The sequence below is a fragment of the Rhyacophila brunnea genome, unplaced genomic scaffold, assembly GCF_057557595.1.
Source record: "Rhyacophila brunnea isolate RB1 unplaced genomic scaffold, BYU_Rbru_1.0 scaffold_1, whole genome shotgun sequence".
Lineage (NCBI taxonomy): Eukaryota > Metazoa > Arthropoda > Insecta > Trichoptera > Rhyacophilidae > Rhyacophila > Rhyacophila brunnea.
In genome coordinates, this window is record NW_028232751.1 from 28,421,279 (window position 1) to 28,435,031 (window position 13,753).

At 35.8% G+C, this 13,753-nt stretch overlaps 1 protein-coding gene across 1 annotated transcript; it reads right to left on the minus strand.

The window, feature by feature from the left end:
• Window positions 1-9,747: 9,747 nt before the first annotated feature.
• On the minus strand, window positions 9,748-10,485 carry LOC147079652 (uncharacterized). The gene has a single exon (XM_085961241.1). The coding sequence runs from the start codon at window positions 10,483-10,485 to the stop codon at window positions 9,748-9,750; it is 738 nt and encodes a 245-aa protein (XP_085817367.1).
• Window positions 10,486-13,753: the final 3,268 nt, after the last annotated feature.

Sequence of the window (13,753 nt, forward strand, 5' to 3'; positions counted from 1 at the left end):
TGATGATTGATATACCTACTTAAATGATAACTCCCGTGTATAATTTAGGAAACACTACTTTAGAGCACCACACTGCCCTTAACCTCAGCGATAGGTAGGTGGGCCCGCCAAAGATCCTGGCCTGGGGGCCCGCTTCAGGGTATGGGGCCCATGATAGAATCCATTTGTCAAAGAACGATGATGAATATGGATTGACTACTATTGAAAAGGAAATTTGGTTAAAAAACAAGCACATTCATTGCATGAAAAACAAATTAATTTAAAAATGAATAATAATATATTATAACAACCTTGTTTATTTTTATATTTTTTTTTCATTTTTGTATTAGTACATTTTTGACTATTTAAAAGGGGGAGGAGGCGCCAAGATTAGATTTTTTAAAAAGGGAGGCGTACTAATATAAATTTTGGGAACCACTGATCTACACAATGAAACAAAACATTAAATTAGATTTAAATATATATACTTAAACGTGTAATTATAACAATACTTCGAATACCTAAAATTTTATGACCTTAACCGGTACAAATTGTAACCCCCGGGTCTAGGAAGATTTGGCACCGCGAACTGGCCTCCGCCGATTGGCCTCCGGTAATTGGCCGCCGGTACAATCGGACGCCGGCCCAATTGGACGCCGACCCAATTCGACGCCGACCCAACTGGCCTCCGGGAGATTGGACGCCGCACAGTTGAATTAAATGCGCAAAGGAATAGACGTACGTTACGATTTGTTGGAGTAAATAAGCAAGTCAGTTTAATATGCTTCTATCTTCTCAGTAGGTGTACCTTATACATTTCGCGCTTGACACATTTTTAATATAGATTGAGAAAAATTATTATGCCTGATGATGTTTATTAAAAGAAAATAATTCTTCCCTCGCTAAAACTTAAAGATGTGCATAATCAATTAATTTATTGTCTATACATGGGTACTTATTTATATTTACAACAAATATTTAAAATAATGTTAGATGTTAGAATGAAAATTACATTATATTTCAGCGTTTTATCGACTTAATATTATAATAAAGCTTACATATGTATATTATTATGCATAAATGCGTATTTTAAGATAGTATGAAATTACAAACAAAATATTAAGTAAGTTATCTGCTAAGTATAAATGTTTCAGTAGTTTGATTGATAAACTACTTAGGTACTGGATGCCGGATGAAATCCCGAAGGCCGAAATCCCGAATGCTGAAATCCCAAATGGCCGAAATCCCGAAAAATGAAAAAATACAAACATCAATAATTGCGCAATTTTTGCAAGAGACACAAAAACCCATTTTTTGTGGAAATATAAAAAAATGTAAAATACAAACATCAATAATTGCGCAATCGTGAATTGCGCAATTTTTGTGAGATGCACAAAATCCATTCGTTCTACAAAATGGTCTCTCCTGAAAAAATTGCGCAATCAGAAAAACCCATTTTCCGAAAAAATGGGATTTGTCTCTCTTACAAAAATTGCGCTCACGATTGCGCAATTATTGATGTTTGTATTTTACATTTTTTATATTTCCACAAAAAATGGGTTTTTGTCTCTCTTGCAAAAATTGCGCAATTATTGATGTTTGTATTTTTTCATTTTTCGGGATTTCGGCCATTCGGGATTTCAGCATTCGGGATTTCGGCATTCGGGATTTCATCCGGCATCCAGTACCTAAGTAGTTTATCAATCAAACTACTGAAACATTTATACTTAGCAGATAACTTACTTAATATTTTGTTTGTAATTTCATACTATCTTAAAATACGCATTTATGCATAATAATATACATATTTAAGCTTTATTATAATATTAAGTCGATAAAACGCTGAAATATAATGTAATTTTCATTCTAACATCTAACATTATTTTAAATATTTGTTGTAAATATAAATAAGTACCCATGTATAGACAATAAATTAATTGATTATGCACATCTTTAAGTTTTAGCGAGGGAAGAATTATTTTCTTTTAATAAACATCATCAGGCATAATAATTTTTCTCAATCTATATTAAAAATGTGTCAAGCGCGAAATGTATAAGGTACACCTACTGAGAAGATAGAAGCATATTAAACTGACTTGCTTATTTACTCCAACAAATCGTAACGTACGTCTATTCCTTTGCGCATTTAATTCAACTGTGCGGCGTCCAATCTCCCGGAGGCCAGTTGGGTCGGCGTCGAATTGGGTCGGCGTCCAATTGGGCCGGCGTCCGATTGTACCGGCGGCCAATTACCGGAGGCCAATCGGCGGAGGCCAGTTCGCGGTGCCAAATCGTCCCATTCCCTAACCCCCCACCCCCTTCTCCATCTACATACTACAAACTAACTTCATATTTTGAATAGTTTTATTTTAAATAAGAAATTGTTTAAAAAATATAATAAAATAAATGTGAAATAACCAACACGAACATTAGAAAATATCTAGATAGGTTGTTAAGTACAATATATTATCTATAATTAGTAGGTAGGTACATTATAGTTAATCTACTTTACCTCAAACAAACAATATAACATTGGATTGGAGTGGATCAATATTAGGTAGGTATTTTGTTTTGTAGATTTTCTTTCAAAACTTGAAAATTGCTCCCGAAATCGAGGACAGCATTTTTATTGTATTGTATTCGCTATGTACCTACCCAAAACTATCTAATATTTTCTATCCATTTTTTTGAAATCTTTCAAAACCTATGACGTGACCTTTTTGATCTATCCTTCCAAATTATTGTTACCTTCTTCATTTTCCTATCAAAAAAGATTTTATCTCCATTAGGGTGCACGTTTCCCGCCACAAGAAAAAAAATCCATTTTCATTTTCCCCAAAAGCAGCCAATCCGATCTGAATCTGGATTCGGATGTTTTCTTGGGTTCAGCAAAAATGAAGTACTGAGTATGATTTTCAAAATAAAAGATAAAACTGTGTTTTTTATAATAAAATAAAATAAATCTAAAGGATACCACGCTCAAATAATGGATGGTCACCGTATCTAAACTACATACCTACTTATCTAAGTATAAAAAGGAAATACTATCACAATAATATGTCGTAGATGTTAACGAGATGCATTTCTTAAAATGTTCGGTTCCTGGTTCTGTTCGACTGAGGTTCATTCTGGTCAGTGGAAAACCGAATGGTGTAAGGTTGATTTTGAGCCCCCTACGATAAAAAATGAACAATTTAATTTTAATTGTTCAAATAAATCCATGCATTAATACAATTTTTATTTTGAATAAATTGTACAAACATGGTTTAATTATCGTAAGAGTCTCCTTTCTTACAAATCATAATCCATAAATAGGTAGATACCAGTTGCGCAGGGTGGAGGTAGGCTGTTAAGATCCGCCATAAACAGTGCACATTAAAGTTTGTTAGCCGTATCTACGTATTCGTTTTTATTGAAATAAGGCTAAAATTTACAGATGGTGTTTGTTAGATTTTAAAAATCAATTAAACACTGTCTAGAGCAAAACACAATAGTTTTGGTATACTTTGGGCGATACGACAAAATTATACACCTTTTTTCATTCATACTTATTTGTTTTCGTAGGATTAAGAATACAAATATGTATTAGACGTCATATTCTTCGTTATTTTTTTTTTAATTCATTAAACTCTACCTAAACTATAATACTTAGATAAAAAAGTTATGTATGATTTAATTGCATGATTTTAGATATTTTATGGATAGACGAGTATTTTTGACTATTATTTATTACTAGCAGTATCAACCGGTGCCGCCCGGAATGGAATGGTTTAATATTTGAAAATTAAAAATTCTAAATTTAATTCGTAGACTGCAAAGGATTGAATTTAAAAAACACGAAAACTCGATGGAAATTTCTACGCCAAATCATCAGCTTATCTATATGCAATCTGTCAGAGCTGAAAATTCCACATAGGGTGAGTCTCGCTGAGCCTTTTTGAATTGGATTCATTAGGTTCGGCTCGGTTGGCTCTCTACCGATTAGCGATTCTAATAACACAATTATTTGCATCTAACTTTGCCATTTGACCTCCGATCGAGCTGAAATAAACGTCAATATTTTTTAAATGTACACATTCTAGCGAAATTTTCAATAAAAATGGGGGTTGCAGCATTATCTTCCGTTTTTCAAGGACCTGTACGCGGCGGCCTTTTCTGCACCCGTTACCCCGTCGCACCCCGGAGGCCCTTGTCGGCCTCCGTCCAGGGCTCGAAATGGAACGGAACGCACCGGAGCGCCGTTCCGGCTCATGAAATTTGTAAAATTATCGCTCCGTCTCGTGGAAAAAATATGTTGACCATCTGAGCTACATAGGTTATAGAATAGAAAATCTGACACACTTATTTTTATAAAATACACATACGATTTGATGACTATGTAAATATCTTCAGAAAATTTGTCGAGCGCTCCGGTTCGTAAACTTTTCCATTTCGAGCGCTGCCTCCGTCTACCCTCCAAATTTTGCCGTGTTGGTTTGTATAAAGAAAAACCGACGATAGGACGGTACATACAAATATCCAAATATATTCTTCAATAATAATAAAATAAAAGATTTTTGACTAATTCATAGTTTTAATATTTTTTATATATATTTTAAAAACATCATTAAAAAATATAAATAAAAATGATTTCAAGTTATACACATTTATATTTTTATAAAATTCGATGTTTTTTTTTTTAAATATTTATACCTTCCCGGGTGTGGGCACAACAACTTTACTGACGAAAGTTTCATTGCAACCAGATGAATGGTATAGGAACCATACCATATATATATATATATACTGAAATTTGAAACCCCGACCACGCACTCCGGCTCGTCGGGCTCCGTCTACCCTCTAAATATTGTCGAAATCTGACTGCGCGTGTTTATTTTTGTATAAAGAAAAACCTAAGGACTGTACAAACATAGAAACATCCAAATATATTTTCGAAATTATAGTATAGACTATAGAATATAGATGGCTTGGTTTCGCAGGGTTAAATTCAAATTTAAAAACTAACAAACACCGTCTGTAAATTGTAGTTTTATTTCAATAAAAACAAATATGTATGACTGACAAACTTTAGTGTGCACTATTTATGATATTAACAGCCTACCTCCAGCCTTAGCCACTGAGAGGTACATATGTACTTACAGCAGAATACCTACCAATTTAGTAGCCGATCTCGAAAAGAAATCTTCTCAAGTATATCAAAGACATAAAGTTACATGAGGGGCAGATTTTATTGCTTTGTTTACTGTTCGTACTTATCTACCTACTTAATTAGCCTAATTTTACTTCTAATCAATAGCTATTAGAACCCCTACTTTTATGCAGGGATTTTGTTATACTTTGGACAATACCTATTTTTCCCTAAGTTTGTGAAAAATATGCATTTTTTTCAAATTTCAATATAATTTAATAACCGAGTAGCAGGTTTTAATAATTCTTCGGAGACCCCCTTTTAAATTTTCTCACGAAACGGTTGCGTTAGGTAAACGCGCCTCCGCATTCAAGGAAAGATCTTCTGTAAACGACGCCCTGGTAAAAGAAGAGCCTCTTGGCTCAAGAACCTCAGAGACTGGTTTGAGCTCAGCACTCCACCCTTATTCAGACGTACGACCAGGGAAGTCAGAAATAGTGGGAACTGAAATACATAACGGTTAAGGCGATAGCAGGTAACCGACTCGAGTAAGGAAGAATCCGTGTTAAACGTACACACGTCGTCGCTATAGGATTTGTTTCCCGAATATCCATTTTTGTCGAAATCGACATTTTAATGCAGTTCAATTTCTTTTATCGAACTCTACCGAAATCATTTATAAAAACAATATATTTTTATCTAGGAACAGATATATTTTTTTAAAAAACCCGAATACGCCATGTTAAGTTACAATTACTCCGTGGTGTTCTCCCGAATGTCCAACTATTCGTACCTGAATATCCAAGTTAGTTTCGGTCGAAAAATATCTCTGGCTGAGTTTTTATTTCCCGAATATGACTTTTAGCCAATCAAACCGCGCTGACGCCGTGCATCTTGCTCCCACATTCACTCTGTCTAGCTCTAAAACAATCACGCCCACTTTCATATTTTTTGGCCGTCCGGAGTGCTCTTTCAAATTTCGTCTTATTGATATTGTTTTTAAAGTTACTATTGTTTTAATAGTGAATTCATCAAATTTTAAGAGATCATTCATAGCTGATACATCACCAGTTCGTCCTGAACTTACAGTAGAGTTATGGAAGTGAGTAATTTAACCTAAATAACTGCATTTTGTTTTGATAAATGACACAAAATCCCAACAGTTATATGAATTCTATAGTGTGACCCGAAAACTACTATGACGTAAAAAATAATTATTATTTCAAATTATTATTAATCAAACATTGTTTGTCTTTATTTTACTTTTAATCTAGGTATTTCTATGAAAATAAAGGCGATGCTATTATTTATTTTTCAATGCGCTGATAGTTAATTTAATTTAATGTGTATGTTAGTAACTATTTATTTGGTGAATATTATATACTTGGATATTGGTACCTACCTAATATTAGCAGCCAATGGTAATTAATTTATACATGCTATTATTTTGTGTTGTTATTCCTTACAATATAATATAATATTATTTGGTGGTTTGTAATAAGTTTAATTCATTAATTGTTAATATTAGAAATATATAGATATAATAATATATAGATTTTTTTTTTGGAAAATGTATAAATATAAAATTGTTAGCCAGTAAGAGTTAGTACCATCATAAAATATTGGAGAAATCTGTGACGTCGGTTAGTAATTGAAGTGGTAGATATCTACTTTTATTTAATAAACAAAAACCGATCACCGATAGTTGCTTGATTTTGAAGAATGCTGATGAGCAGGTATTAAAAGGCTAATAGTTAAAGTTTGTCGTCATAAGTATGTCACCTCGTAGCATATTGGATAATTCGTGGACTGGGGCGTAAACCCAGGAGATGCAGGGTCGATTCCTGCCGGGTGTCTTACTTTTTTCATAAGTTAATTACTTAAAAACTATTTTATTACTTAATCCGAAAAAACCCGAAAAAGCGATTGCCGCATGTTATTATTACATACGAACTTGGGTAATTATGATCATTAAGTATTTAAATAGTAGAAGTAATTACTAACAATTATCGTGTAAATAAATATAACATTTGACGCGCGTACTTTTTGACCACTCAGTAATCCGTGGGCCGTGCAGCAATACGCTACGGTCTTAAATCCCGAATGTCCGTGTTTTGTCCCGAATATCCATTATTCTGAGAGAGCGCTACAAAAATCCCGAATATCCACAGTGAGTACTTGTAAATAAAACGCATTTTCTGTGCATTTAATGATTTATACCAGTATATTATTCTTGGAATCTATTCTTAGATAATGTTGCAATCATACAATGTAGAAAGAATGATTGATACATCTACTGATATTTAAATATACGACAATGAAATTTGTTTTTCGTCTCCTGTAAAATTGACATTTGGTCTATTCGGGAAACAAATCCTATAGCGACGACGTGTCAAGAATACGTTTTACGCCGAATACTGAAAACTGCTCTCGGTTTATGGTTTATGCAATTACGCTCATTTAATGTTGGTGTATTACACACACTATTGCACGTGCATAATGCGTGCTTCATTTTCGTAGGACACTCACGCATTCAAAAGCCTGCATCAACATTCGGCGTATTGAATATAACCTATCGGTATTCTATTTATTATCTGTTCTGAAAATAAATGAAAAACATTCCAATTTTTATTTCATGGAACCCATGGCTCGAAATGGAACGGAACGCACCGGAGCGCCGTTCCGGCTCGTGAAATTTGTAAAATTATCGCTCCGTCTCGTGGAAAAAATATGTTGACCGTCTGATCTAGATAGGACATAGAATAGAAAATCTGATACACATATTTAAAAAAAATACACATACGATTTGATAACTGTGTAAATCAGAAAGATTGTCTAGCGCTCCGGTTCGTAAACATTTCCATTTCGAGCGCTGATGGAACCGAACACCGGAGTGAATGATAAGAAATGTAAAGGTAAAGATTAGTGTAACCAAGTATGCCAACTTTGCGATTTATATATCCCTGTTTATTTAATTAATATTTAATTCTGTTATTTTTCGTCCTCGACATCGCCTCAAGATTCGTAAAACAAACATCGATTTATAATGTATGGAATTCCCAGACATCAATAACCGTTGGAAGGAAATTTGAAACAAGGTACTGTTCGGTTATACCGGAGGCAGCGGAAAACGCATTTTGAAAATAGCCGATAAACTGGATTATTTGTTAGGTTAACCTAACCAAACCTAACCTAACCTAACCTAACCTAACCTAACCCAACCTAACCGAACCTAAACTAACCCAAACTAACAAATAATCCAGTTTATCGACTATTTTCAAAATGCGTTTTCCGCTGCCTCCGGTATAACCGAACAGTACCGAATAATATAATGATAAGCTCAAATTGTGGGGCTATAACAGACATTGTCAAATCAATTTCGCCTGTATAATGAATGACTCAATGAGTTTTATCAGTTTTATCAGATCACGCATCGATAGGTAGTTGATTACTAGGTACGTCCGTAAACAAACCCACATTTCGAACCATTCTTATCAAACCCTACTTTCAGAAAGCAAGGCAGAGGCAATTTTCGCACCTACATCAATAAAGGTTTTGGCAACCATCTGTTATTCTATTAGGTAGTCGATATGCAGTGGTATCCCGTGGGACTAAGCAGACCAAGCGCTGGTTAGGGCGGCAAAATAAGGAAATGCTAATCATTGCAACTTCTGAAAGCAGTGCGGGTTTTCCATTAAGAGTATGAAAGGTTAGAAAGTACCGACATCTTATTATAAACAAATCACGAGGGGGGCTCCAAACTTGTCAAATCTCCACGCACATAAAACCGTCGTTGCTTGGGAGAAGGCTTCGTAGAAATACTCCAATCCTCAGTTGATGAAACGTATTTACGTAATTTATCCAAGATTTGTGTTGCATTTGTCAGTTTAATTATTATGCAACTAGCAAATTTGCATTTATAATTTTAGACTAAAAACGAAAGTGAATTGCATTCTAAGTCTGGCTAAGGGCGGGCAGCTCTTTGTCTAGGGATGTACTGTTAATTTGTCCATGGTTTATTTATATTTATTTATTTTTAAATACCCCAAAACAGGTCTCATCTAAATATTGTGTTAATAATGAAATTATAATACATATGTATACTGCATACGATATTAATTATATCCTAATTATAGGTAGGTACCTAAGTACCTAGATATTATATTATACGATTAGCGTTATTTTGAAAAAAATAAAATAAATACAACTATGTATTGAAGGTTTATTGAGGTTTAATGTCAGTTATAATAAATTAGTAAAACTATTATTTCATTTTGTATACCTACCTACCAGTGGCGAAGGGTATATGTAGGCTGTGGAGATCCGTCATAAATAGTGCACACTAAACTTTGTCAGTCAAATGAATTTGTTTTCATTTAACTAAAATAACTATTTACTTAACAATAATTAAACTCTGCCCAATCCAAGCCATAGTAGATAATAGTAAAAAAATCGTTAATCTATCAAATATCTTAAATTATACCATTACAGCTTTTTTTTTATATATGGGAGTTGCATTTATTATTGACCTTGCTTATTATGTACAAGGTTTGTAGATCTTCAATTGGAGTTTTCTTTATTTATTAGTCTTTTTTCTACTATATAGTGTTGGGATCAGGGGGGATATACTACTGTGGGTCTTAACAGGAACTTCTCCGCATTTGCTCTTGTGAAGAGGAAACCACAGAAAACTCTTCAGGAGAAGACGGACTGTTGACAGAAATCACCAGGCCTTCCGTTTCACTTGAAGAGTGTTCGGCATTTTGTGTCCTGGCTTCGTTTATTTTGCCAATATCCTGCACTATTTTAATCATGTATGATACTATCTTTCGTGATAGTTCCTTGTGAACTATCACGGATCCGATGTCGCATAGGTCCTCATCTAGACTCCTGCATCGCGCCTCCAGCTGCTGTCTTTGGAAGCTGAAAATGGGGCAATGCATAAAAAGATGAGGGACATCTTGAGGGGTCATATCATCACACGGGCAGCTGTCGATCTCGGAGAGCTTAAATCGATGCAGGTAGCTCATGAACCCACCGTGACCCGTGAGGAATTGTGTGAGTTCAAAGCCAACTTCCTGCATTCTCCTGAAATCAAAGGCATGGAAAATTGTTGGGAAAAACATTTTAGTAATATTTCCTGTCGTTTCTTTCAAATATCGATCATTCCTGAGTTGAAGAGTCCTGCTTTTTATTTTCCTTTTGGCAAAACTGAGCGGAAACTTGGCAAAATCTGGGGCCGTCTTTTTAAGAGTAGCATCTCGAGCCTTTTCGTCTGCTTTTTCATTTCCTAAGATTCCGCAGTGACTCCTTATCCAGCCGATGTGCACGTTCTGTTTTCTGCATCGTAGTTCCTGGATATCAGTTATAATGTCCATGACAATAGGATTGACCGAATTTCGGTCCGTTATTGCATGGACGCCTGATTTGCAGTCTGTCAAGATCGTTATTTGTTTCCATCTGTTTGGTGATTTCTTCAGAACGTAGCTCAAAGCTTCTCGGATCGCCAGGAGTTCCGCCTGAAACACTGAGCAGATGTCGTCGAGCTTAATCTTTCTCGACGGCAACTCTCTCACGCCATCGTAAGGTACAAATGCTGCACCCACTTTGCCGTTCAAGAGACTGCCATCAGTGAAGATTCTCAGCTAATTCTGCGTTGCCTCAGGCAGAGTCTGATCATAGTATCCATGGTCAATCCGGTTGCGTTCCGAGGGATGAGGGAGTGAGAAAAAATCTCCGGTTCCCTGGTAGACTCTGTCTAGCGGCAAGTCCTGCAGGGTGAGAGTCTTCTTTACCTCATATGCTTCTGCAAGCTGCTTGATCCTCAGGTCAAGTGGCATGAAGCCGCTCAAGACCTGAGCAGAAACTAGAGAGATCGTTCTGTATCCTTTGCAGGATCTGATGGCAATTTGTCTTTGAATGGAGTTCAGTTTCTTACGGTTGACTTTTTTCTTTACCGCGTCCGCCCACACGCTGGAAGCGTACGTTATCAGAGGCTCGACAGCACCTAAATATATTTGCTGCATAACCCCTGGCGACGCACCCCATGTGGGTTTGGCGGCTCTGATCAATTTGTTCGTGATGCTTGCAGCCTTTTTACAAATGTTGTCGACATGTTTGGACCAGTTAAGGTGGCGATCTATTGTGAGACCGAGAACCTTAAAATGATCCACGTATTTTAGTTGAACTCCGTTCATGTAAATGTTTGGTTGTCGGTCCTTTTTTCTGGTAATATACATCGCGTTGGTTTTGTCTTCTGCAAAGTGTAGTTTGGCTTTTGAGCCCCATGATGTGATGAATTTCAACGCCTTGTCAGTCATATTTTCAAGCTCTGTCGTATTGTTGGCTGTAGCAATCAATAGCAGGTCATCCGCAAATGCTCTCAGTTCAGCTCCAGGGCCCAAGTCCTCCTGAAGTACATCATCTAAGATGTAATTCCAAAAGCTCGGTCCGCAAGATGATCCCTGAACGCATCCTTTGGTCGTAACCTTCTGGAGCGTGGCATCAAAATGTGACAGTATGACTTTCCTTTGTTGATGATAGCTCTTCACTAGCGTAAACAAGTTCCGAGGGCACTTCTTGCTTCTGAGCTGGCACATTAGAAATGGCCACCAAGCATTATCAAAGGCTCCTCTGATGTCGAGCGAGATTGCTATGATCATCTTTTTGTCTTGCAGCGCAGTCCTGATTTCGTTGACTGAAGCGTTCAGAGCGTCTTCTGTTGATTTCTGGGGCGTAAAACCATATTGCTTGTGACTCAACTTACCTGTTCGATGAAAATGCCAGTTTATCCGATTTATCATCAGCTTAGCATCAGATATTTTGTAGAAAGAAGAATAGTTTGTATCGATTACGCCGATTACGGTTTGGTAGGTATAGACATGGCTTAAGGGCGAACGTGCTCAGCGTAGGTCAAAATGGAGCTTTTTTCTATTTTCAAAGCATGATCCTGGATATACCTTAAATGTTGTAGGTAAACTATTTATAGATATAATTTTGAAGCCTTATTATCCTTTATATTTATTTTAAAGATAAAGATACTAATTATAAGCTATGTCTTTGACCATTCAAGTGTGATAAACATCCTACGAATAATGATTGCTTTATAATAATTATTGACCTAAGAATAAGGTAGTGTTTTTTTGAAATACGCCATTTCTTTTGGCATTCCCCAGTGGTTAAGCTACAACATACGGCCGTAGCCATAAATTGACAAACTATAATTGAAGTAAGATCATGTTATCGCACGTGTTTGAATATGTACCTAACCGAAAAAAAAATCTTTTTTTTAAACGGTAAAACAGGTAACAAAGAAATAATGGGAACTGAAATACCTAACGGGTGTGGATTAACAGGAGTAGCAACCGATCTCGAGTGTCGAAGAATATGGGATAAACTTAAACACGTGTTAAGAATACGCTTGTCCTTCGCTCTGACAACTGCTCTCGGCTTATGCACTGACGTTCATTCAATATTGGTGTATTTGAAGATTACACACACTATTGCAGGTCTATAATGTGTGGTTCATTTTCGTAGGACACTCACACATTCAAAACCCTGCGTCAAAATATAGTGTATAGCATAGACTATAGATACATCTAGACGCCACCCGTTGCATTGCTAAATGAAGCTGCGTGCCATGCGTTTGGTTTGTGAGCGAGCGAACGCATTCGTCTACAAATGTTCGAGACCATAGACCATTTCGGTAGTGCTCGCCTAAAGTGTTCGCACTAGACGCTCAGAATTAAAATATAATTTTCTATTTTTTTACGTTATATAGTATTTTTAAGCGGTCAAAATGCAACCATTAGGTAAAGATATCCATATTTTAAGTTATTTTAAAGAAACACTAGGTCACTGATAATATATATAATAATATACAAATAAATTATCACGAACATGTATCAACTTACACTATAAAACGTAATACCATATTTTTGCTTATCAGTACGGCTACCATATTTTAATACAACACACAGAAACATCTTTCCTACTTTACTAACAAAAAATATTTAGGTACCACTGACTTTATGTCTAACACAAAAAATAGCAATTTAGCAACACGAGCTACGATGCTACGTGAAGCGATTCTCCACGATTTGTTGGCGATACTTTTGGAAACTAACAAAAACATATGTAGACCTTTTATCTTACTCTAGCGCGTGTCGCAGAGATTATAAGGGTGCCGAATACTTTCTCACTCGCACTCATGCATCGGTTTTGTTCAGGCCTTGGTGTATAGCCTATCGGAATTCTATTTATTAATCTATTCTGTGATTTAACCATTTAAATTTTATAGACATCGATTTACGGACAAAATTACTTTACAAAAATACAAATCCTTTGTACTGCACTGCAAATCAAAATGTTAAATTATCACTATCATGAATGACTTATAAATTTACATTATGGTGCAGACAACTCAAAAATACAACAAATGGTTTTGTTTAACAACATTTTTAAAAAAAATGCTAAAAAAGACGGGATGGTGACGGAACCCTCGGGTTAGTCGGAATAACATTTGAGATACGCTGCTGTACGCAGTGACGTCCCTAGACAAAATACCGCCCCTGTGCAATGCCAAAATAACGCCCCACTTGATGTACCTATATCTACAGTATTTTTTTACAATCCGTGCACGTTTCA